The sequence below is a fragment of the Tamandua tetradactyla genome, chromosome 22 (genome assembly GCF_023851605.1).
Source record: "Tamandua tetradactyla isolate mTamTet1 chromosome 22, mTamTet1.pri, whole genome shotgun sequence".
Classification (NCBI taxonomy): domain Eukaryota; kingdom Metazoa; phylum Chordata; class Mammalia; order Pilosa; family Myrmecophagidae; genus Tamandua; species Tamandua tetradactyla.
This window is the reverse complement of record NC_135348.1, coordinates 27,925,684-27,951,108: the sequence shown is the minus strand read 5'-3', so window position 1 is coordinate 27,951,108 and position 25,425 is coordinate 27,925,684. Positions and strand designations below refer to the sequence as shown.

General features: G+C 41.4%; 1 protein-coding gene across 2 annotated transcripts in view; it reads right to left on the bottom strand.

Moving 5' to 3' along the window:
* MAML3 (mastermind like transcriptional coactivator 3) overlaps positions 1–24,287 on the bottom strand; it is a 408,040-nt gene extending 383,753 nt beyond the window's left edge. For both annotated transcript variants that reach the window (XM_077139982.1, XM_077139984.1), the window contains exon 1: positions 22,844–24,287. In XM_077139982.1, the coding sequence (XP_076996097.1) occupies positions 22,844–23,326 (483 nt within the window). In that variant the 5' untranslated portion in view covers positions 23,327–24,287. The remainder of the gene's footprint in view (positions 1–22,843) is intronic.
* Between the last annotated feature and the right edge of the window lie 1,138 nt (positions 24,288–25,425).

Genomic DNA, 25,425 nt, shown 5'->3' with positions numbered 1-25,425 from the left:
ATACAAAGTTCCATACACCCACCATTATTAATACCATGCATTAGTGTGGTACATCTGCTACAACTGACAAAAAAATTATTATAGTTGTAATATTAACTATAATCCATGGTTTACATTAAGGTTCACCATTTGTGTTGTACAGTCCCATCTTTTTGGTTTTTTATTTTTTTACTCTAGTGACATATATACAACCTAAAGTTTCCCCTTTTAAATATATTGAAATATATATTCAATATATTTGGGACCTCAGTGCTGTTAATTATATTCACGAAGTGGCGCTACCATCACTATCATCCATTACCAAAATTTTCCCATCACCCCGGGCTCTCTTTTGTCCTCTTATCCCTCCATATTCCTCTCTAAATTGCTTCAAACTTCTCTTCTCACCTTAGATTATGATGGGTGCTTTAGAACACACCAAAAGCAAAAGCTCCTCTTTAGGAAAAGAGAACTCACAACTTTGGGAGGTAAAGAAGCCAAAACTATTAATAGGCTCAAGAAGACTTTAGCTAAATTCATGGATGAAAGAACTCTGGTGGCTTATAAAAAGGAAACAGTGGAGAAGGCAAGATGAAACCTTGAAAGGAAACTTTGTGCTAAGGGACAACCATGACATTGGCTCTAAAATTAACTAAGTCAATGGATTTTAACTGAGCACCTACTATGAACCAGGCACCACTCTAAGCCCAGGAGACAGAGCAGGGAACAAAAAAGAAAAATTCCTGAGTTTATGGAGCTTCAAGCTCTGACCACTAATTGTCCCTCTTAGGTAGTGTCATCGGCTCAGGGCTCACCCCAGCAATAGAATCTGTGTAGCAAAAGCTACCTCCTAACCATCCAGGACCTGGAGATCTGGGAAAGCCATCAAAAAAGGCTGCCTACATGCAAGCTCTCCCACACCCAGCTCCAAAGGAGCTGCCCTTGGTCTCTAGATTCATGCTCAAAGCCTAAATAAGGCTTTTGACTTTGGCAACTTGGTAAGGAAACAGGCTGAGGAGAATGACTTGGGAGGGGTACATTTTAAGAATAATCATGGCTAGCAGGCTACATGTAGGAGGCAGGGACAGAAGTGACACCCAGAAACCCAGAAGCATCACCCTGCTCTTTAGGTCAGGGCAGCGTGGACAGAGCCAGTCAAGGGATAAATAGTAACAAGTAGTATCTGGGTGTGGTCCTTCAAGATTTCCCTTCCAACATGCCCTACCAGCATGGATAAATAGTCTTCCAAAGTCCTAAATGCACCAGTCTCCTCCTAGGACCAACATCGAGAGGTAATTAGACACAGTAGTGGGTCATACAGATTCTGGAACAAGATTATCTGGGTTTGAATCTCTAGTCTGCCATTCATTAACCTTGACAAGTAACCTGAACTCCCTGGGACTCAGTTGCCTTATCTTTTAAATGGAAATAAGAATTATAACAACTTCAGAGAATCACTGTGAAAATTAAAAGATACAAATAAATGCAAAGCATTTAAAAGTGTCTGGCTCAGAAAAAGTAGCGAGGAAACATGAGCTGTTTGTATTATGAATCAATAGGCTCATTGAAGCCCCATTCCAGGTCATGGGAAATACAGAAGCCACACAGGTGCTATATAAATGAATGGCTTAGAAGCATGAGCAGTCCCATTTTGAAGTAAAAACAAAAATTCTACATAGATGTTTCTAAATATCCCCCCTAATTCTTATACATATCTTCTTTCTCCAAATCAAACAGGGTTTGTTATTTTTTTAATTAAATTAAGTCAAAGTTCATTTTAACTTCAGTATTTATTTTCAGAAGGTGAAGACAGGAGAGGTAGGCTTTTTCAACTTAATTTCTCCTGGCCCTCTGCAAAGACAGGTTAAGTTTTAGTCTGCCAGAAAGCTGAAATAATACAAAAGAAAGGGGAAACAGGAAGAATTTTCAGGCCGATGCCCAATCAGCACAATAAGTAAAAGAGCCAAAGACTCAACAGTCATTTACAATCAAAACAAAACATCCTAATATTTGTTACTATTCTAACGAATCTGCAATGTTGGAAAAGGAACCAATAATAAGCCATAAATCTAAGTAGGTGTTAGCTGAATCACAGACACAAGAGATTGAAAAGAAAAAGTTAACTCATGAAAAAACCTTCGGTTCACAAACTTAAAACAAGCAGGTAAGTTTTGTTTTGTTTAAAAAATATTTTAAACAAGAAGTTTATCAGTACATCACAGCAATAGAACCACCTGTGGAATCTCCAGGCCAAAAACAAACATTAAACTCAATCAATCTCAGTTCTATTGGCCTTTAATTTGGCTGGAACTACATTTTTTCCACCTTGGAGTTGTAAAAAAAATCAAGTTGTTAACAAAACAATGTAAATTTGGCTTAATTTTGAGACTTTCTCCTGTCTTTCCATTATTTGTCAAAACTACTCAGAAAGAACCAGGAGAAAACATGCTTACCAAATGATAGGGGATCAGGAGACAGAAAAATGGTCATATGTGCATGAGTATACTAAATAGTATACTAAACCTGAAAGTCTTTTGTTATTTATATGGCTTTACTGAGATAACTCAAACATTCTAATTTATGAAATTGTTTCCTAGAGAACATGCTGCTAAATCTACTATGAAGCTATACCTCTTTAAGAGATCATTTGCATAACTTGTGAATCCTATAATTTGGTCCTTACTCACTCTTGCAATTTTATCTGCCCAAACAAAAAATTCTAAAAGAAAATTCAACTAAAAGTGGTACAGTATTATGTTGTCTGATGTAGTCTATTAGGAAGCGATTGAAGGTCACCTACTCATATCTGCTATTTTTTAATTTGATTAAAATCCATGGAATATGAGTATGACTTTTTTTTTTTTACTTATAAATCTTCATTAAGATAAGGCATTAAAAACATGCCCTGGTTTCACTATTGGGTGGCAGATGGCTAAATGCTGATTGAAAGACAAGAGAAAAATGGCTTCAACCAACTGAAAGAAGTGTTCAGACCTAGCATACAAGCCACAGTTAAAGCTAGTCCTGAAATTCAGGATTAATGACATAACTAATAGCAACATGATGAAATGTCTCAGCCAATATAGCTGAAGTCCATTTAAAAACATTTATTGGGTTCCTTGTATGAGTCAGGTCCAATCCCTGCACGAAAGGATTTAGCTCACCACCCAGTTTTGTCATAAGCAGCACAGGACAAGGTCCTCATTATAGGAGAGCCTAATGAGGGAAGGGGAGGCCCAGTGTTCTACACAGAAAGGACCAGCAGAATTAAGAAAAATCCTTTCATGTCTTACTAACTCGCCTAATTTTGCATACCTTATTTTCTAGCATGGCACATGAACTTACAGGTTAAATGTATAAGCCATGATCTGCTAGACAACACCCTCCCATGATATCACTGAAAGTCTCCTCATTCCGTGGAGTTTTGTTATGTTGGGGTCTCGAGGTAGCAGAAAGAAGGTTGCCAGATATTCCTAGGATTTAAGGTAGTTCCCGCATGGCTACAGAAAATTACTAAACATTTGCATTGTAAACATCTATTTCCTTCCTAATATAAAGTGTCCTTACAAACTAAAGTAATCAAGCCGTTAGTTTTGTGGTTCTAAGAAATCAAAGAAACTTGTTCATAGTTTGTTGTGGCAGAGCCTGAACTAGACCCAATTTCTTGGCCCCCAACATGATGTTCTTTCAATTAGACCAAACTGCCTCTCAAACACGAAGATGAGATTCAGAGACTGAAGTGATAGTGAGAACAAGTGTTGTATCTGATAATCAGAAACTCTATGAAACATAAGACAGATAATAGAGCCATGCAGAGGAAGTTACAGGCTTGGGGTTCATTTAGCATTGGAAACCTACAGTACAGATCAGGGAAAAAATAGGGCAAATCCTCAAAGCAGCAGATGACCCCAGAGACCAGAGCTGGCATAGTCATCTGCCTCCACATCAGAGCACAGCACCCACAGGCCACAAGGTAGAGCCCTCAGTGAGATGGATGGGATCCCCAAAACACATTCCAGCGAGCCAGTCGGGGATTAGAGGGAGAAGCTCCGCCCACAGGGCTTCACCTGCAGATCCAGCAGCTGCTTCTGCATGAGGACCCAGACCCGAGGCAGCAGGTTCCTTGGAATGTGGGCAGAAGCACAAAGACAACCAGGAAGGTGACAAGCTGGGAAGGAAAGATGGAGTGGAATTCTCACCTGCTAGCTCCAAAAAAAAGTAGAGAAACTTTCATTCTCTACAAAATCCATTCTAAGTAATAAAGAATCAACATCCAATGACTCTTAGCATTCCTTGCCCTTACTTATTTCATTTTTTTCCCTTCTTCTTCCATCTAGCTCTCCTTTCCATGGGCCATCTCCTCCACCCGTGTAGTCTTTATTGCCAATTTTAGGACCGAATGTGCTGGCTGGTGGTTTTCAGTGAGGCTAGGACCTCTGTGCTGAGCTTATTTACCCCTATGCCAGTCCAGGGGCTGTAAAGCAGTAAAGAGGTAGGTTCATTGGGTCATCTGCCTCTGGCTTCCATTCAGAATGAGACCTTCTGGCTGTTTTCCACCTCTCTAAATTCATGTATGCTGTCTCCAATTTTTAGTTAAGACATCAGAGATGTCATCATTTCCATATGCTTCTCCTATTACTAAAGTACTATCCTTCTAAAGGCATTGTGGTCCCCAGGAGATTGTGTGGTGATAGGCAAGCAGACCTTGTTTACCATAAGGAAGTGCCAGGGTGGGGTCTGTGCCAATACAATCATCTAGTCACTGCTGCTGTTCTCAGGCTAGTCCACAGCTCGGCACCTTGGAGTTGGCCTCTTCCTGGCATGCATGTTTCACTAATAACAAGCTTAGGAATACAGTAAAGAGAGAGAGGTACACGCTCTGTGAATGCACATACTCCCTGTCCTTCTCTCCTGTAAGAATAGAGTTAATCAAGCAAGAGGTTCAGAAAAAAACAGGAAAAAGAAAAGTTCTCATTAATGTATTGACACTTGCCACAAAGCTTGGCCAACAAGTCACTTTAACATACACCTGGTTCCTCATAGGACAAAGAAAGGAAAAACAAAGAAGGCCTTCAGATAACTATGCTTCTCACAGTTGTGCAGTCAAGATGAGGGAAAAACACCTTTTATCACTTCCTCTAGCACTAACTCAAAACTCTGGACTTTGGGGAAGCTATTAGAAAAAGGTTAAATATGAGACCAGATAATGATATACCAAGTGACTTATGTCAGGGTTGTTTGAACGAACACTTCTCAGAAGCAATTGCTATTGAGAGTTGGTGACCACTTTAAAGAGCTCTGGAAGAAGGCAATGCCTACAAGTAAATGCCTCCACGGGGCCCTGGGTGGAGCAGGCTGAAGACATTTTATTTTGCATAAACATTCTTGAAAACATTTGCTCTCGGTTCTTTAATTCAAAGATTACTAGGTACCCATACCTAGTAATTATTTCCTATATGTGGCATATTTTCCTGCATTGTTCTTTGTTTAATTTTAGTTTTACAAAAACATAGCTTTACATACACAATACTACCATCTTCCTTTCTTTCATTGTAAGCTATAGGGGGTTTGGGTCTATATCTTTAGACTTTCATTTGTTCTGAACAAATCTGTGAGCCAATTATTTTATAGTACTGGAATAATAAGAGTTTACTTCAAAAGTCCTATTTGTATAACTTGAAGATGAGTATGTAGCCCTTTTCTGCCTCTAAAACTACAGCAGTTCCCCCTTATAAAATTTGTAGTATTATCCTAATCACCTTGCGCTGTCAATTACAGGGTTATAAACATCTAGCTACCAAAGCTATCTGATTGGCTTAACGTCCCCTGGTGCTTTATAATGATAACTATGTAGAACATAATTGCATGGTCCCCAGAAGATACTTATAATTGAATTACAGGGCATTTTGTGAATGTTTAGGACAGTGATTAGAGTACCACAAAGAGATAGTACTGCATCTTTCACCAGCTAAAATGTAAATGAAGCACCCTAAAAATCAATTTAATTTAGAGTCCTTTGGATATTAAATAATTATAATACAAATCACATTAGGAAGCAAGTTTTTTTTTTTTAATTGAACGGTCCCCATAACCCTTGATGATTATATTTCTTAATAGTTTATAAAACAACACAGCAATGTTCTCGGATTCATAGTTTTTCATGCAACTGAGAAAGCTGTATCAGGAACATTCAGAATCCCAGTTCTACTTTTGCTTCTATCACCTACTTATTTAGTGTCCTAGTAAGTGAGCTGAGGCTCACTGTAGCTCAACTTGTCCCATAAATGTGCTGCATAATTAGAATGTCAAATATTCATCTGCAAATACAAATAGCCATAAGGATGTTTCACAAATTTAAATTAAATAGAAACAAGCATACCTCATCGACCCAAAATTTACAAAGTCTAACATCCCAAAATGTTTTACCATTTCTTACCCTCACCTTTTTCCTTTTTTCTCTAGTTTTCCCTTCTAATTCTCTTTCTTATTTTTCCCAACCGACCTTTTCCATCAGCTCTACCATCTGCCTGGGGGGAGGTTATGGCTGTTGTAGTAGGACCTCCAGGAGCTGCTGTGGTTAGCACCATACTGCACAGGGCAAGGACAGGGAAGATTCAAGTGTTGGGCTTTTTCGGTCATTATTTTCCTGCTTCCATTTCTTAAAGGGAGCGAATGTAAATATGTTCCCCTAACAAGGGAAACATGGGGAAAGTAAAAGCAGAGGTCCTACTACCCTGACTCTGACTTGTATAAACACACTATCAAGGAAAGGTTGAAAGGATGTTCACACTCTCAAAGCGCGCATACAACCAACCTAGCAAGTAAACAGGACACACACCCCATCCATCTCTCTGGATGCTCTGAATCATTCCCAGGCACAGGCACACATCTGCCCAACCCCTGAACACTACAGTAAGTGCATATCCTCTTACAGCAGATTTGTAAGTAGATCTATTTTCCTCCACCTAAAAACATTTTTTCCAAGGCCAGTGATCAAAATTCATTTGGTAAAAATGTAAACCCTAAGACCAGAAAAATTATCAGTTCCCCCTAGCAGAGCCCCAGCATTAAAATATAATCTCTGATTAGTGATTAGTAAAACATCACATAAATATACATATACATACATATGTATTTTTCCAGTGCATTTAGCATTATAACGACACTTGTTCATGAGAAAATAAATTCACTCATCCCAACACCATACTCGACATTTATTGGTTGTCTCAAAAAACAAGGCTCCTTACAGACCAAGAATATGGTTGACATTTGGTGCTCCTTGATCCGAGTATGAACACTGCCCAATTTCTCCTTTTAGCTCCTGAAATAAAAATATTCTCATACACGGAGCACAATAGCGCAGGCTGCAGCCCTTCCTCACGAAGTGTGATTCTCTCCGAGACTTGCCTTCTGCTATGTTTGCAAGAACCTCTCTACCAGGACCGTGTAAGCCCATAGGCATCAAGAGGAAAGGAGCAAGAATGGCTGACCACGACTCCTCAGAGGCTGAAGTCAGGAGGGATTCAGTGATGCTACAGCTTTGGCCAACATGGAGCACACTAACGGGGTGGCCCAGGGAGACCCCGTGAGAGGAAAGTGGAGTTAATGAGTCTTTTTATGCACACACACATGCCAGCTTCACACATTTAAAAAATAGACCCATGTTAAGCAAAAGGCCTATTTTAGCACTGTCTTGTAAAAACTAGATAGACGGGTGCTTTCTCTCTCTCCATTCTAGCAGCAACACTACCCCTAACGTACTTGCTGGTTTTAGCCACTCTATCCCTTAAGAATGGAGAGGTAATGTGTAAAGCGCATCTAAAAAGCATTTATATATATTTACAAATTTATATTAAATTTATTTATATTTTTTTACTCTCACAAAAGTACTGAACAACAGTGAATTAACCCATCTAATAAGTAACTGGCATTCCCATCATTGTAGAAAAAGATCCCAATTTATATTCACTGAACAAATTATTTGACTAGTGACCAAAGTGAGGAGATGTGCGTGTTCTCACACATGAGCTTTTCTGCGTGGCCTGAGTCACCCCCATACAGCAAGGCTGGCATGGGGCCAGCGCCCTCTTGTCAATGAGGCTAGAAGTTTTTGAAGAGCTATCATCCACCCAGGGCTGGAAGAGTTCCCCAAACAAAAGTCGGCCACTGAGTTCAACAACTGGCTTGCAATGGTACCATATGCTCCACAATATTGTCCTGCAGTAACACTGGGGCCTGTCTTCAGAGCTCCCACGCTGCACAGCTGTCAGCCCAGGAGCTGTTTTATCATTATTTTCACTGTTTTATTACTTTTCTGGGAATTCAAATCAGTGTAACCACGCTTGATGCACCGGGTGAAAAATGGAGTCTCCCTCCCTTTCCTCCTTCAACCTAATGAATTGCCTTCTTTCATATCAAAGAGTAATGAGCACCAAACCACATAATATTTATTCATGGAGAAAAAGACATAGGAATGGAGAAGCGGGGAAAGCAGACGCAGCTCCTGGGTATAGACAGAAGAAAAGCTAGACATTGTAAAGGAGCGCCTCAATCTGATCCCTGATGACACTAGGTTCAATTTATCAGGAAATCCAAACCTTTTCACATTCCCCATCCTTACCTTCAAGCCCCTTTTAGCAAATCTCTAGTCGGTGCTAAGAGACCCTGCTACTGAGAGCTGACAGTAACCAAACGTAACTCAGACTTGACTGAAATGTCTAAACATTTTCTTTCTCCATTAAATTCCCCCTGAAAAGCCTCCTCTGCTCTCTCTTCTGGGCAATAAGTCATAATCACCCAGAATGTTCTAGGTAGATCCTTTCTTCCCCTAGATCAACATGACCTCCAGTGTGGACAAGGGCATTCTTTGGCCCAGGTAGGAAGAGCCACAGAAACAAGAAGATACCAGAGGCTTGCTTGCCTCAGATGACATGTATTTCCCCCTTTCCTCCTTTTGTCATAATCAGTCTTTCACCTCTGTTCTACAAGCTTTCTTTTGAATCCAGAAAATAGAAATAATGTGCAATAGTAGGAATCATTTAACTCAGCCCACGATTAATCTCCTTTTCTACAGACGGTTTAATTATTCTTTTTGCAAAGGATCTCCGAATTGGGAAGAGCACAATGGACTACTAAGTCAAATTAATGTTGAGTGAACCGTGTTTCTTGAAGGCCACTTCCCCAAATGCATGAACCGCCAGAGTGAAAGGAAAACTATTCTTTAGGGTAAGACAGCTATGAAACAATGGTTCCTCAAAAATGATGTACCTCCGTGCTAAGAGAGAGGTTAAACTTAAAGGGCATTCCGAACAACCTAAGGAGCTTTTAACACCAGCAGATGGCTTGCTGTTTCTTTTTCCCACCTAGAAAATATTACTAATCTCTTGGATTTCTTCATTAAAAACCTCTGTTTTGAAAATTTAAAAATAACAAATACTTTAAACTATGAAAGATGTCTAAACCATTTTTTAAAAAATCACAAAACCATCTACTGCTTCCTATAACCTGTGCTATCCATATGGTTGTGAATTTTAACGTGGAAGATTTTATATTAGGGATGACTTTCCTCAAATCCAGTAATCAAGTCATTTTCTTAAGAAACTTGCTTGTTTCTTCTTCTTATAGTCTTTTTCTGGAAGTCTGTCAAAGCTAATTATCTCTCTTCTCAAATGTATTGCTCTTGGATGTATCATAAACACATATATTATGAGAAGTTGAAGAAAATAAGTGAAGTTTGCATTATACTATGAAGAAAAAGACAGATATAAATAATTGTTCAAAGTATCCACTATCTTCATTAATAGAGTAATGAAAATGGCGTTAGAAAAAGTGAGTGAGACTAGCACGGCCAGCCTGTCCCCCTTCCTCTTCCATGGATGACTGCCCCACCCGATGAGCCAACACCAGAAACTCCTACACCATCACTTTAGGGAAGAGAGGGGAGCAAAATTCTCAGGTTTGCAATCTTCTGACATTCCAGACCTCAGATAACAAAACCTACTAAACCAGTAACAAAAAAAAACCTGTGCCTGAGCTGAGGGAATAGACAGGGTTTTCACAAGCATGTACACAAACACACTATCATTAAGTTCCCTTACTTGCAGCTACAGCCATATATCTAAGTGTCCAATTCCAATCTCAGCCACACATTCAAAGTTAATAAAAGCCACATATGCCCCCCCCACCCCAATGATTCACATCAGACGTTTAAATCTACAGAAGATCAAACTGAAAAAGCAAGAGTCCATTGGAAGTTCAACAGCCTGAGTGCTAGGTAGCTAGCCTCAGTCCCCAAAGTGCCAGTTTGTCATACTTTGTCACCTTCAAAGTTACCACTGCATAGACCCAGGTCATTGTGGGTTCCAGAAGCATTCCACTCTAACAAATATCATCTGTCACAAATAAATTTTCAATATATTTATTTACTGTTATGATAAAAGACTTTTTCAAGTATTCCTTCAATACTGTGTGAGAATTAAGCAGCATGAAATCCAAATCTACAATCATTGTTTCCATGCTTCAATGAGGAAAATGAACATGTTTTTAGAAACCCAACAGCAGCTGCAAACCACTTAGGAATTCCTAGTTAAACTGCAAAATAGACTTTTGACCGTTTATCCATAACAAATTGTAAGCTGAGAAGGTGCTTCTTTATATGAACCACCTCTGTTTACCAAACATCAGGGAATCTCCTGGTAAAGGCTACTGCAGGATGTGAATAGTAAGAGAATGCTACAAGTCACCTCCCCAGAAAGAGGTGCTGATCCACGCACACCACTGCGAGGAAATACCTTAAGTGATTAAAGATAAACACCACCTGCATGCTTTCCAAAGGCCACCACTGCTGTAACCACACACTCTCCTTGGGAAAGAAGGAGAGAGGATGGACTCAAATACCACAGTGGATTAGAACTGGGAACAAAAGGGTCAGGAAACAAGATGGGAACACTGGAAAGGAAATGCGTGTGTTTTATCCCAGCTGGGAACTTTGGCATTATTATGGCTTAGGCATTCTAAAACTAAAACACAGGAATAAACAACCAAAATAATTTTATCTATTTTTTTTTTTACTTAGCATCCAATAAAAAAGATGCAAATTTATTGAGCTCTGATGACATATGTCAAATTTCTTGGCATAAAAGTTAACATTAATCCTGAGATACTCCTATTTATAAACTCATACCCACAGTTATTTAAAGCTCTTCATGGTTATTCTGTCAGGATTAGCCTTGAAATTTCACATTTTTCTTTAATAAAAAGTCAACAGGTCTGACACAATCACAAGATATGTACTTAAAAAAAAAAAAAAAAACTCCCTAAAAAAATAAAACCTTTTTCTTGTCATTTAATCATTTCTGGACCGTTTCAAAGAAAAATAAGAAAATGGTTTTTAAAGGAATTAAAAATTAGAAGTTTACTACAACATAGCCATAGCCTCAACAGATCCTTGGGAAACAGTTCCTATCTAAAAGTTATTATAATCAGATATTTATGAAATGACCAATATTCAGAGCAGGTAATCATTTATCTGTCTATAATAAATATCAAGGAAGGTGTTAGACCAAATGCAAAATAAAGGCAGTTTCTTTACCTTGCATAAGTGAAAGTCATCCTTAAAAGAAAACATTCTAATGCTAGAAATTAAAGAAGCAGATCCTGGGTAAATGAGAAGCAAACAAACAAACAAACAAAAAGTAAAATGACACTCTGCAGAGGCTCAGTAGAGCAGCTAAACTAAACAGTCAAGGAAAAGTCAAAGGTTGACATTTTACCACACGACCAGAGCAGCAACTCTGAACATCTTTAGTTCATCATATTTGATGTCCTAGTTTCAAGATTGGAAGGCAAGTATCTTGTTTTATGTATACAGCCAACTTTTGTGATTTAAGCTATTGAACCAGAAGACATCCAGCTGTCTTTGTCCCTGAAGCCTGCATTGAGCACATACCTGCATTAGCTTAGCACTCCCAAAGGCTTGGTTTTTGTTTTTTTAACCTCACCAAGATATTATAAGTGGCAGAAAATGGCTGCTGCTGGTAGTATCTAGGTCACAGATGGAAGCATAATGCCTAGCTTACTGGAATCACTTGGTGGAGAAAGGCCCGTAAAGTTTAGGATGCAGCCCCACAAACCACTTACATTGCCTCCCTTAGCTTATTTCTTTGGCTTAAATCCCTGCCACCTACCCCTTGTACAAATTTCCAGGTCACTGTGACAAAGGTGAAACATGAGGCAGTGGTAAAGATGATGGGGAAAGGAGGGACACATAAGGCCAGATATATTTGAGGCCAAATGGAGACATCAAACCTGGAATCCTCATTATAAAACTGTAAGAAATAAAAATCGCAAGGACCAGCAGTCCCATTTACCTTTATCTGAGCTCCTTTTAAGGAGATCTGAAAACCTAAAGGAAAGTCAAGTAGGCAAGGACTACATCTTGGGAAAGCATGCTTATTTAGAAAACGCAGTTGCTCATGCAACCTTTTCTTTTCAAGAAAGAACTCTTCAGTTCAGGTGAAATCAGAATAATGTAGTAACCAAGAATATGGATTGCTCCAGCTATGTAAAAATATAGGTTACAGTTATTATTTTCTCAGCATAGGAAAGCTGCTATTAAAAAGCAAATCAAAATCACCAAGAACCATGATAAAGGGAAGTCTTTGGACCGCCACCAGCACACGTGTACAAAGAAAACTGATAGGACTTCTCACTGTCTAAACAAATGCCATAAGGGGACTGTTGAAGCAAGTCCATTTTGATGCATTTTCTAGTTGGCCAGGTCAGCAGGTAGTTATTACCATGTTACACAGATGACTGGATTAGTCAGGGTAATTTAACCTGTAGGAAGTGGCAACTCACAGACTTGAAATTTTTATGACCACAGAAATCTGCACCCACTTATACTCCATGTACTGTATCACAAACCGAAATACGTTTTACAAATAAAGCCACTCGATCAGGACTGTGCAACAGAAAGCTCTGGAAAGATAGAGATAACTACAAATCTGTTCAAGAAAGTGAATTGCCCACTTTCATAGAACGTACAGAAGCTGGTTAACTAGGTTCCTACTTCAATAACCTTCACTTTAGGACCAAATGAAAAGAAGCAACATCATTCCAGCAAAATGTGTTATTTGCCAGGTACATGGCCTTGAGAAACTAACGTTCACACAAGACTGAAAAGAACACCACCAGTTAATAGAATCAATACATCTTTTTAAACTATGGCCTTAAGGAGACACAATTATCATTCGCCCTAAAATGGATTATAATAAGATTCCCTATGTTGTATTAAACCATATTGGATTAAAAGATTTTCTGCCAAAAAAAAAAAAAAAAAAAGATTTTCTGCCAACTTTTTAAAGAGCTTTTCTGCCAACTTTTTTCTGTTTACACATATTACACATATAGAAAGAACCTTAAATGTGTGCTACAGAAATGCTCACATATGCGCAAAGGATTTGTGTACAAGGATGTTCACTGGAGCAAAGTTTAATTAGCAAAAAAATTAGAAACGACTACGGGTGTCTATCAATAAGAGATCATCAAATAAATTATGAGACTTTAATATAGAATGCTATATAGCAGTTCAAAAGAATGAGTTGAGGATTTATATTTATAGACTTGGAAAGATCTCCAAAATACAGTAAATGGAAAAAGTGAATCTCAGAACAGTATGTACAATATGATTCCATTTATTTGAAAAGTAATGTTTGATTATATACAATGTATAATATATGTGTAAGGGAATAGAAGAAGGTCTGGAGAGATACACTCCAAACTGCTAACCATTGTGACTCTAAGGAGGGAAGCAATATTGAAGAAGACTTGTTATCCTTTAACCTATTTACCTTTATTTAGTAATTTATTCAACAAATACTTTTTGATTTCTCACTGTGTACAGATAGGCCCTTTGTGAGTCATGAGGACATACAGATGAATAAATAGACAACATTCCTGTCCTCATCAAACTGGCACTGAGCTTCTAAATTGTTTAAAACTTTTATAATTTGAAAAAGGAAAAAGCTGATGTAATCCCTTCTCCAACATTCCAGCCAAGTGAACAACTTTTGCTGGAATACGTCTACTCATCAAGGCAGTCCATTTTATCTTTGAACAGATTTAATTCTCATAAAATTGTTTATTTAATTTTAAAATATTAAACCAAAGCCTGGCTCCCAAAAACTACCAACCACGGATTCTGAATTTATCGCCTTGAGGCCATAAAGAGCATATCTAATCCTTTTGTTGCATGACAGACATTCAAATATCTTAAGAAAGCAATCATATCACCCTCTGAATCAGACTAAACACTTCCAGGTCTTCCAACTGATTTCACGTGACATGTTTCAAGGCCTTGCTTTTTTCTAAAATTCTCCTCTTTGTCTAATTCCCTCTAAACGCGGGACGTCACACCCTGGTCACGGTGCTGTAGGTGTCACCTACTCGAACAAAGGGGAAAGAACAACAATGACCTGCTTCACTTTAATGGCCATACTTTAATCTGATTCTCTACCATGCCAACTAATCCTCTCCCTCCACCAAATGATTTGAAAAGTAAAATCTATTTTGTTTTAAAAAGCAATGCTTGCAAGAAGATACAAAGCACCAGCACCCTTGGGATTTTCCTAAATGTTACTTTATTAATTACTTCCATCAAATGTCCTAATGAAACCACAAATACCATTTCATAAAGCTACTCTGGAGCCTGAAACTATGCCCAACTGTAAATCCAATAAGTGTGAGGGGGGTCTGTTTACCACTGTCACACCATTGCCTTCTAGAACTGTGTCCAAAACTTAGCAGCTGCTCCACACATATTCATTAGACCTTGATTTATGCATGGGTTATGCAACTTTATGTCTGCTCTTGGGCAGGAGACAACAACTAGGTAAAATGAACATTCCTAAAAATATGGCCCAGCATTTAGGTAGCATCATTAAGTCTTGGGGACTTTTACATATACAAACTCATTTGATCCTAACAGTCATTCAGTGAAGTGAGAAGAGGATCATTCACTCTGATGACAGGCAATGAGCCAGAGCCAGAGAACCATGAAGTGAAAAGCTGAGATGTGACATGGTCAGCTAGCATGCAGCCCAAAAGCAACATGGCGGTATTGGGCTGACCACTTCTTTGTGGTGAGAGGCTGGCCTGTGCACTTTTTTTAGCAGCACAGCTCTGACCTATACCCACCAGAATATAGTAACACCACTTCCTGCCAAGTTGTGAGAACCAAAATGTCTCCTGACATTGTCCAGTGTCCCTGAGGGTTAGGGGGCAAAATCACCCCAGGTAGAGAACTACTGATTTAAAAGAATCCTATAGTAAATCCATTCAAACAGCAGTAGTGGTAATGTAAAAGAGCATGTAATTATTTTAAGAATATGATGTTTTATGATACAAACAATATAGCCAATGAGTTCTTGAAAATACATATTCAAGTAAGCTCTGTAGGTTCTGAATAAAGCTACAAAAAGTACACTTTACAATGACTAAATAAAGTATCAATCTCAAAAAAAAAAAGTACACTTTACCCTGACTAAATAAAGTATCAATCTCAAAGAAAAAAAGTACATTTTACTTCTGTAAACTTCCAAGGCATCAAGGTACTATCTATTTACTACAAATGAGCAAAAATGATTCTCTCCTAATGTTTATTCACCCTACCACCCATTCCAGATGATGCTTCTAAAATCCTCCCTCCCTTGCCTCTCTTACCTATCACTGGTTCCTTTTAAAGGCCTTGATGAGTACTCATCCCTATAAGCTCACTCTCAATCACTGGGCTACATTCAGCATCTAGCAAACAATCAAAGAAAGAAAAATAACTAACCACTGTGAAAATAAAGCGCACAAGCAGGGCTTGCCTTTTAGAGCCATGCAATCCTTTTGAGTCACAGTTGCCCAGGTTGAATCTGCACAAACAGACTCATAGCACTTCAGCTTTTTCTTTGAAGGGAGAGAAGCCCCTGTTCAGGAATGAGTGTTCTGGAGATGTAGAAAAATATTGTGAGAGTTAAGGAGAGAAATACAGTAATGTAACCTAATAACTTCTTCACAAGCATAAGGGTTGGAGGGTCCCAAAACACCAAACAACCAGATTCTACCATGGAGATTTAAGGAGTTAGAAAGGCAATTCTGGAGGTTGTTAGTTAAAAATCACATTTTCACTTAAGTTTTCTAACTTAAGTTGTTAGGCTATTGAAAAGTGGGATGAATATTATTCATATTTTTAAAAACTTTATTTCAGCATAAAAGCCATTTCCAGCCAATGGTGGGTCCAATATAATGAAAAAGAGGTACCTAAACTATTCTTAAGGAATCACTTTCTTTATTCCAGAGGAAGTACTACAAGTCTTTTGAGATTTTTATTAAAGTCCCCCAAGAATAGTATCCATAGTTCACCTTAAAATAAAAACTGAGCCATACTAGCAATTTCCTCTTCATTTACATGTGTGTATGTGGCTCTGAGTGAGAGCTGTGCTTCTTTCAAATGGAGTTACTTATCCACAACTCAGAAGTCCCTTAGCGGGTGCATGGGTGGTTCAGTGGTAGAATGCTCACCCTCCATGTGGGAGACCTGGGTTCAATTCCCAGATCATGCACCCAAAAATAAATAAATAAATAAATAAATAAAGTCCCTTAGCTGTGTAACAGATAGAATAGCCAGATAGACATAAAAAATAATCCTGAGTTCCTTCACCCATCCACTCATTGAAATGAAACCTCATGATCTTTAAGTATTAACACTCAATGAAACCCCATGATCTATTAAACAAAAGCCTCTCATCTCCATTTTCTGAGTAATTTTATCCAACCTTATATATTTAGTTCTTTAACATTTTTTTCCTTAGAGTTAACAAAAAAAGTTAAATGGAAATAATTAGTTCCTAGTGATAGCTGATTTTGAGGAAGCTATATTTCCAATTTAAATACATAAAGAATGAACTTTTAGAATACATATGTTCTAAAAGTGTGCTGTATTTTTAATGAAATCTTAATTACAATTTGGAAGTCAGACTTTCTGCAGATGCCCATGTTAAATTAGTTTGAAGTAACAGGAAACTAAAATATATAATTTGACCCAAAATATCATGAGGCAAGAATGTAACTCATCTTGAAGCTGCTGAGAAGTCATCCACATCAAGTCTAATACTGATTAAAAAGCAAACTGTTATTCCCTTAGACCTGTCTAAAAGAATGTTCAAATTCTACAAAGGATATATATTGTCAAAGTCTCTGACACCAGAGTGTAATTTAGCATTTTAATTTCTATGAAGCACTATAACTGTGTACCAATATTGCTAAATGGATAAACAAATGAATCAAAATGCAGTCTATTCTTTATTATTTGTGCTAATGAAGAGTAAACAGTGTATAAAATCAAATCCATAATTAATTGAAAATTGGTTCTATCCAGTTGTTTCTTTAGCTACAAGATCAGAAGCACCAAAATTAAATTTCTTTCTTCTTATAGCTCCTTCCCACTCTTTGGGAAAGGTGCTAAAGATGAGTGAAATGACCAAAAGGTTGGCAGCAGGAGGGGGAAGGAAAAAGAAGCAAGCAGCTACAGGATCTGAAAACTCAATAAGCAACCTCTGAATAATAGAGTGAAAAATGCAAAGCTATTTGAGAAACTTAAAAGGAAGATATTATGAAAATCTTGGGGCTGGTTTTAAATAAGCTCCTCTTTAAAGAGTTGATGGTGTCCAATAACTGATTTCACAGTCCTCTATGATGTGTAATATGGAAAAAGAAGACAGAATTTAGCCATTTTAAGCTCAAGAAAACAGTACAGGATTGTTAAATAATAAACATATATCACTAACCACAAATAAAATTGCATTATTCATATGTGCTCAAAAATCACAATGCAATGTGCAAAATGGTTTCTTAGACCACCATCAAGGCAGAGAAATCAATAAAATAAATCCCTATCACTATCTCAACTGAATGGAAGAACCCACTCAGAAAACCTTCTTTAAAACTGGCTATTGGTCTTAGAGAGATATTTAGAAAATAACTCTATTTAACTCTATTTTAATGCTTAAGGTTCTCATTCTTCATCTTACAGAAATGTCATTTTAGAGAACTGCTCATTTTCTTCCTATCAGGTGGTAGAAAAGCCACAGAGATTCTAAGGCTTGCCCTTTTGATTCTAAATGGAACAGAGAGAAAGTATCAAATATTCTACCTGCCTGAAAAGTCAGCTTTCCTTGGGAAGGAACTCAGCCTGAAGAACATTTTGTAGATTATGATTAATGATTAACTAACCATGCTTCTCCCTTACTGATCTCTGGCTGCCCACTACTCAGTAAAATGTACCACAACCAAAGAACATAACTAACAAAATTAAATATGCATTCAAGCTTTAAAAATAATGTTTCCTGAGAATTAAAAGAAAAGCACAAGTACATGTAGGAAAGCATAGAGAAATGAAATTTCAAAAAGTTTTTCACAAACTCAAGGCATACCTTGTGTGGGCTATGAAAGGCTTTTCAAGAAACTGTCAGTCCTCTCACCCATGAGAGTAGATCAGGATAAGCCAATGAAAAGGTTAATGTTAAGGAAAGATTTAGAAGTAGTCTGTTATATAACCTTACCAAAAACCTGGACACAGAACCAGTAATTTGCCTTCATCACAATAAGAAATGGGAAACCTGGTTCATTTATAACGTTCAGCATTGGACTAGCATGTTGATTTTCTTGGATCTGTTCCAGGAAGGGATGAGAATATTTTGGATAGGTTACAACTTTCCCCAAAACTCAGTAATCAATATGTTCATTATCAAATGAATTTTATACGATAAACTCTTTAGAGCAGGGGTCACATAGGTTTATGCAGTCTATAAGCTGTGTGTAAATTAAACACACTTTGAAAGTTATGTTAATACAGTGGAGAGGTTATGAAAACAAAATGAGTCTTACCCACTTTAAGAAAGACCATCACCATTTTGAAATTTTGAAAAAGCCTTTTCAAAATGTTTTATGCCTAAATGATGACACCATTCTCAATTCAATCTATCTCTGGACATGAAAATGAACTTGCTTGTTGAAATTCACCTTTATAAATTGTTAACGAGGACCTCAGCCCCAAGTATAGCAAATGAACTATTTAGGAAGACACCTTTTCAACCTGGTCTAGTTCTCTACAGTGAAGTCAAAGTTCCCATCAACTCTTTGGGGGAAAGGGAAGCACTGTATAAATAAACTGGAGGTGGTAGGGTGATGGCGGAAATCATTTGACGACATGTGCAGAAACAATCCTTCACCTGCAGTAAGGCAGCTTCAAACCCAAGCCTGTTCTACCTATGTGCTTGAGTGAGGTCTTCAATGCCTCCATCCACAAGGGATGGAGGACCCCCAAAGAGCCCAGTCCCCTTTCCAGCAGCCTGGAGCAATGGAAGATTTTTCTATCACCTGTGTGTTCTTTAATGCTTACCTTTGCACATGTACAAAATCAGAAGACAAATCAAAACAGGAAAAGCTCCCAGACTACCTTCTTAACCCAAGCCAGGCAGAAAGAGAACTAATGATATTTATAGCACTTTGGGCATATTGGTCCTAAGAAAGTAAACAATAGCAATAAAACATGTTTGTTGTTATCATCATTATTATTACATGGCTCTGGTTGATCATAGATTTTAAGACTTTCCTAATACAGAGCTCATTCTGAGACTGAAATTTAATTGTCCAGAGCCCCACCAGAGCACAACTATAATCTAGCAGCCAAAGATCAACATTTTCCTTGCAACCTTTATTTTCCAGATTTTATCTCACTCATAGGCTAAATTAAATTATTCTTTTATTTCAGGGGTCAATATGAATTTTAAGCTAATTATTTTTTAAAAGAAACATAACTTTGTAAAGAGTGATATTAATTTTCTTTTCTTTTTTACAATATATTAAATTTATACATAACTTTCAGATTTAAGGCTATTTATTTTCATTACATTCATCACACATAATTTCCACTGCTATCAGTGGGAGATGCACACATGAAATAGAAGATGAAGCTAGAATATACTTCTGTTCTGTACCTAACCTTGGCATTCACACAGATCTTTAATCAGTAAGGTTAAATTATTGCCACAAAATTGATAGGAGAAAAAATCCTAATCTCAAGCAATCGTTTTTCAAGTCTATTTGTTGCTAAACTTGGAGTCACTATGAAATTTACAGCTGCTGTTTCTGTCCATTCAGGTGAGCATTATCTTCTCATTTTCCAAAGTAAGCCCTGGTTTGGGTTTGCTGCCGCCTTCCAGGTAACGTCAGGATGGAGGGCTGGCTTCCACCTGCGGGTGTATCGTAACCCGCGCGCGCACCCCGAATCCTCCCATCCAAGGCCAACACGGCACCCTTGTGAAAACGTGACCCAAACAGGAAAACTTTCTGGCCGCAAACTCTACTCTTTTCGCCCGCGGCCAAAAGCTACCCAGCATTAGGAGCGGCATAGGCTTTTGTTCCAGCGTTGCCCAGTTGGCGAGGTAAGCGCCTCAGCTCCTTCCTCTCCAAAAGGTCACCAGCGATTCCGTGGGACTGGAATTCTGTAGCCTCACGAAAGAACCCAATTTTTTACGCAACCGGTGCGTGTGGGGTGTACAAATAGACGCAAAGAGGGCGTGGAGGCAAGAGTGAAATTCTCACTGCCTTCTAATTCCACTTTCGCCTAGGTTCAAAAAAGTGAGTCTCCCCCTCCGTGGAAGGGCTTGCGGGTGCCTGCATAGCACTGGGGGCAAGGGGGGCAGGAAGTGGGGAACTTTGCGGACTAGGAGAGAAATTAGGTACGGGAAGGGCACGGGAGATACAGTCAAGATGTAGGTCCGGCTCGCCTCCGGGTACAATCAGAAAAGCTACAGTGTGTCAGTGGTTTTTGGCTTCCTGTTTGTAAAGCGAGAACCTCCTTCCCTGCCTCTGTGACTGTCGTTCTTCCTCAAAACCGAGTCCGCCTCTTCCTCGCGCTCAGGGCAGGCTCGGCGGCGGCTGGGGGAAGGGGAACCGGGAGAGGCGGGGGCGGCCGCGGGGCGGTGGGGGCGCAGAGCCGGGGCGGCGGGGGGCGCAGAGCCGGCCACGCCGCGCCCCTCCCACCCGGGCAGGGCAGCCTCGGGGGCCGAGGAGGGCCTCGAGGCGGACAAAGCGCGTCCCGCTCCCTCCCCCATGGCCGCCTTCCAAAAGGGAGGAGCTAGGCGGTCCGGAGGGGATGGAGGAGGAGGAAGAGGAGTGGGGGTAGGAGAACTGGGTGGAGGGGAAGGTGCTGCCGGACCGACTGGGCAGGAACGCGTAGAGGAGGGAGGAGAGGGAGGAGGGGCTGGGGCGGTATCAGGGAACTGGGAGGAGGGAAGGATTCTTGAAGCCCAAGATAAACAAATTGTTCCTCTTCACGTGTGGGGTGGGGGAAGGTGGGGAGTGAGCGCGCGGCCTCCGCTCCCCTCCCCCATGCCGGCTCTTTGTCACCGAGCTCCGGCCTGAGCACCCGGCGAAAGCCCGCAGCAGCACTGGCACCACCCCGGGCGCCAACGACTCCCAGACTGGGGACATGCGCGATTTATAAACCGCACATCCAAAGGACCGCCCGCCCTGGGCTCAGCGCCGCCGAATGAGGCACGGTCTGCACGGGAAACCGGCGAGGGCGCGCGGCCTCCCCCGGGTTCCAGGATTCCCACCGCCCGGCTACACACGCGCGCGCGCAGCGGGGGGACGGCGCGGTTGGGTGGGGAGTAGGCACTTTTCCCAAGCTTCCGGCCTCCCCAACCAGAAAGGAAGGGGAAAAAAAAGAAAAAGAATCGGAGAGAGGAGATAAGAGAAAGGAGTCTACCCTCGGGGTTAGGGGGTGGGAACTGCGCCTTCCTCTCAGAGAAGTTAAGCCATTGGCTGCTCATCCTGCCTGGAACCCACCCACCCACCCAGCCATTTAAGCCTCTTTCACCTCCCCGCTACCTTCCACTCCTTCAGGTTTATTAGACACACCCGGGAAGTTGGCGGGGCGGGGGGCGAAGCGGAGAAGGCTCGTTGCAAGGCAAGTTTAGGAGGAGGAACGGAGAGAATCCTAAGCGAAGTTGCGTGGCGGGGAGTCTTGGCGCAAGTCCTAGACAGAGCTCCCCTTCCCGCTCTGGACTGGCCTTTCCCCCCACCCTCCGGGCCGCTCCACCTGCCCAGCTAGCCCAGGGTCTCCAGCGGCGAGCGGAGCGCACTCGCGCGCGCTCCAGCGAGTACGCGCGCAAGCGCGCGGCCACCCTTGCCGGTTTCTCACCCACTTCAAAGTTCATTCACAAAACTCTCAGACTTTCTCAGCCCAAAGGGGGGTGAGGTGGGGAGGGGAAGCAAGAGCCTCTCCCTTTCCCCCTCCTCCCCGCAGGGGTCGAGAGCCCCGTGCCCGCCCAGAACCTGCGAGTGCATCGATTTCTCCCGGCACCCGGCGGATGTACGAGAGCCGTGGGAGAAGGGGGACGGGGCTGGGGAGGTGAAGCAGCGCGGCAAGAGATGGGGTAGGAGTGAAGAGGAGGGGCAAGGTTTCAACTCTGGGTTCACACTCTTTCAAATCGGTATCTAAGAAAGGGGGGGTGGTGTTAAAAAAAACTTTTCCAGTGCCTCACTCCGTAGCTCCTCGAGGTTCCCGAGCTTCCCTCCTCCTCCCCTCGCAGTCGTGACTGGCTTTTCCCCTCTCACCCTCTCCTTTCCAAATGTGACAACCCTGACAGATTAACAGGTAGCGGCTAGGCAGCTTTTTCCCTTAGAAAAGTTGACGTTAACCCTTCGGCTTCAGCCCCCCCCTCACCCACCGTACAAATCAGACACCCACACCTCTATGTGAGAAGCCCCCCCCCCCACGCGCGCCCCTTGCCCACTGCTAGTGCTCCCTCACCATGATCAGCGTGTGGTTCCTCTGCTCCGCTGAGGCCGACTCCGCATCTTGCTGAGGTTTGTTCGGGTGCTGCTGCTTGCCGCCGCCGGCACCGGTGCCCGATTTCTTAGCCCTCTGTTCCAGGGTCCGCTGGTAGAGGCTCACGGTGTCCCGGCGCTCCAGCTCCAGCTGCTCCACCTGAGCCTGCTGATACCTGTTCTCACAGTTGACGTGGTGCCGCCGGCAACCCTCGATGCGCTGGCGGAGCCGCTCGACCACGGTGCTGTGCTTGGGGACAGCCACCGAGCCACCGGCGGGGCCCCCGGAGCCACCGCCGCCGCCGCCGCTGCCGGCAGCGGGGTGATTGCTACTCGAAGCAGCGGGAGTACTATTGGGAGTATTATTCACACCGATCCCGGCCCCTCCGAGGCTGCTGTTCAGGCTACTGTTGATGCAAATACTACTGCCATTCGCGGCAGCAGCGGGGGCTGCAAAATCCCCCATCCTGCTCCCCAGGCACACTATTTTGGAAGAACTTTTTTTTATCCACCCCCCTATCAGCCTCCTCCTTGGGTCCAAGGATTAAAATAGTTTAAGTGGAACGCGGGGGAGACGCAAGCACATGGATGGAAACAGCGATCCCGACGGGGCGAAAAAAAAGGGGGAGAGATTTTGGGGTGGCTTTTTTTGTTTCCTTTTTTTAAACTGTAAAGCTCGAGGGGAAAAAAGGAGGGAGGTTGTTATCAGAATACCATCAGACACCTATCAACAAAAAGAATCACAACAAACTGAGCCAGCAGCAAATCGGGTTGCAACTCAAGGGGTGATCCGCTCCTCGCCTGCCTTCTTTTTATAATCCATTATTTTCTAATAAATTCCAGGAGATTTCCGGTGGTTGGCAAGCATTTTCTCCCTACGTACCGAAAAACACACCCCATGTACACACACAAGCATATGCCTCCGGTGCGGACACGCGCGACACACACTCACTCCACACCGCATCAGAAAACGGCAAGCTTGCTTATTGCATTTTCCTTCCACAAAAAAGTTTTGGTGTTTATGCCGCCCCGTGTTCTCAAAGTACTTTGGCTGCTCAGTTGCATTTCACAGGAACCTAGATATCGAATCCTCGGGCTGGGGGAAGTAAACACATGGACAGTCCGAGGCGACTGCAAAAGTAGATCGGTGAAGTCCTTTGCGAAACGCCGCGCGGAGAGCAGCCCCTAACGCTCGGCTGGGCTGCCGCTGCCGCCGCTGCTCCTGCCACCATCACAATGATCAACTGCTCGCCGCTGCCGCCGCCGCCTCCTCCTCCTCCTCTCGCTCCTCCACCTCCTCCTCCATGCCAGCGGAGTGATATCAGGACGCGCGAGCTCAGTAAACACGGCAGCGGCGGCGGCTGGAGGCCGTGAGACAGACCCGGGGACACCGCGCAAAACCCGGTCCGGACTATCACCCTGCAGGAGCCGGCGCAGCACGCACCAGCACCCGGCTCCCGCCTCCTTTGCCCCACCCTCCCCGTGCCGATCCCGTGACCCCAACCTTACTACTACCCTGACTGGGAAGCCAGAGCTTCCAGAAACAAGAAAAAGAAAGATTCGGGAACAAATCAACTTTTGACCTGTGAGAGAGTAAGTGATGTGTATGTGTGCGCGTGCGCGCGTGCGCGCGCTTGTGTGTGTGCGCGCGCAGTCGCGCATGGTTGGCTTTCCCTATTCCAAGCGAGATATCAAGCGAACCCAAGTTGTTGTTATACATTTATGCATTATATTGCAGAACTGTGCATGACCAGGCAGAAACATAAAAGATTCACAGCAGTTGTCTTTCATCCCTATCCATGTGGAAAGAGAAAAGCCAATGAATGACTTGTTCTTAAAACCCAGGTAGTAAGTCCTGGCTTGTAATAACCCTGCTTATGGACACTTGTTCAAACTCTAGGCAAGTCTTAACACATAAATACCGAATCCTGAATAAATAGAAATAGGCACCAAAGATGGAATATTATTCAATTCGCTGTACCTAATGATTGTTGTTATTAAGGCAATTATTGTTTTTCTTACTCTTGGAAAAAAAATGAAATAAAGCAAGCAGGGACTTGGAGGTGAGACTAGCAGTACATTTTAACAGACTGTTTTGAACACTAGGTGCTAATGATGGTAGTAATTAAGGGTCCTTCGTAAATCAAGTGGAAAGATTGCAGATTTCTTGGACTAGAACTATAGGAAAAACATAGCATTTCACAGTTTGTCATGACCAAAACAAAAACAAGCAAAATTAACAGGCTTACATTATTTCTGGATATTCTTCTTTCTGTTTAGATGAATTCACTGTAAGTACACTTAAAATGGAATAGTGACCCCAGAAAGCAATCTAGACTTTCCATTTCATTATGGTGAGTTATATTTCCAGATATTGAGTATCTAAAACAAAACAAAAACAACCAAATAAAATTTAAGGATCAATTATTCTTGAGCTGGATTTAACCCACTGCATATACGTAATTTTTAAAAAATTAAAATGAAGAAACTGTTAACATTTCTATGATCACCATAGGACACAAATCTTGATTGTGAAATGTTAATAATAAGGCATTCTATATTATC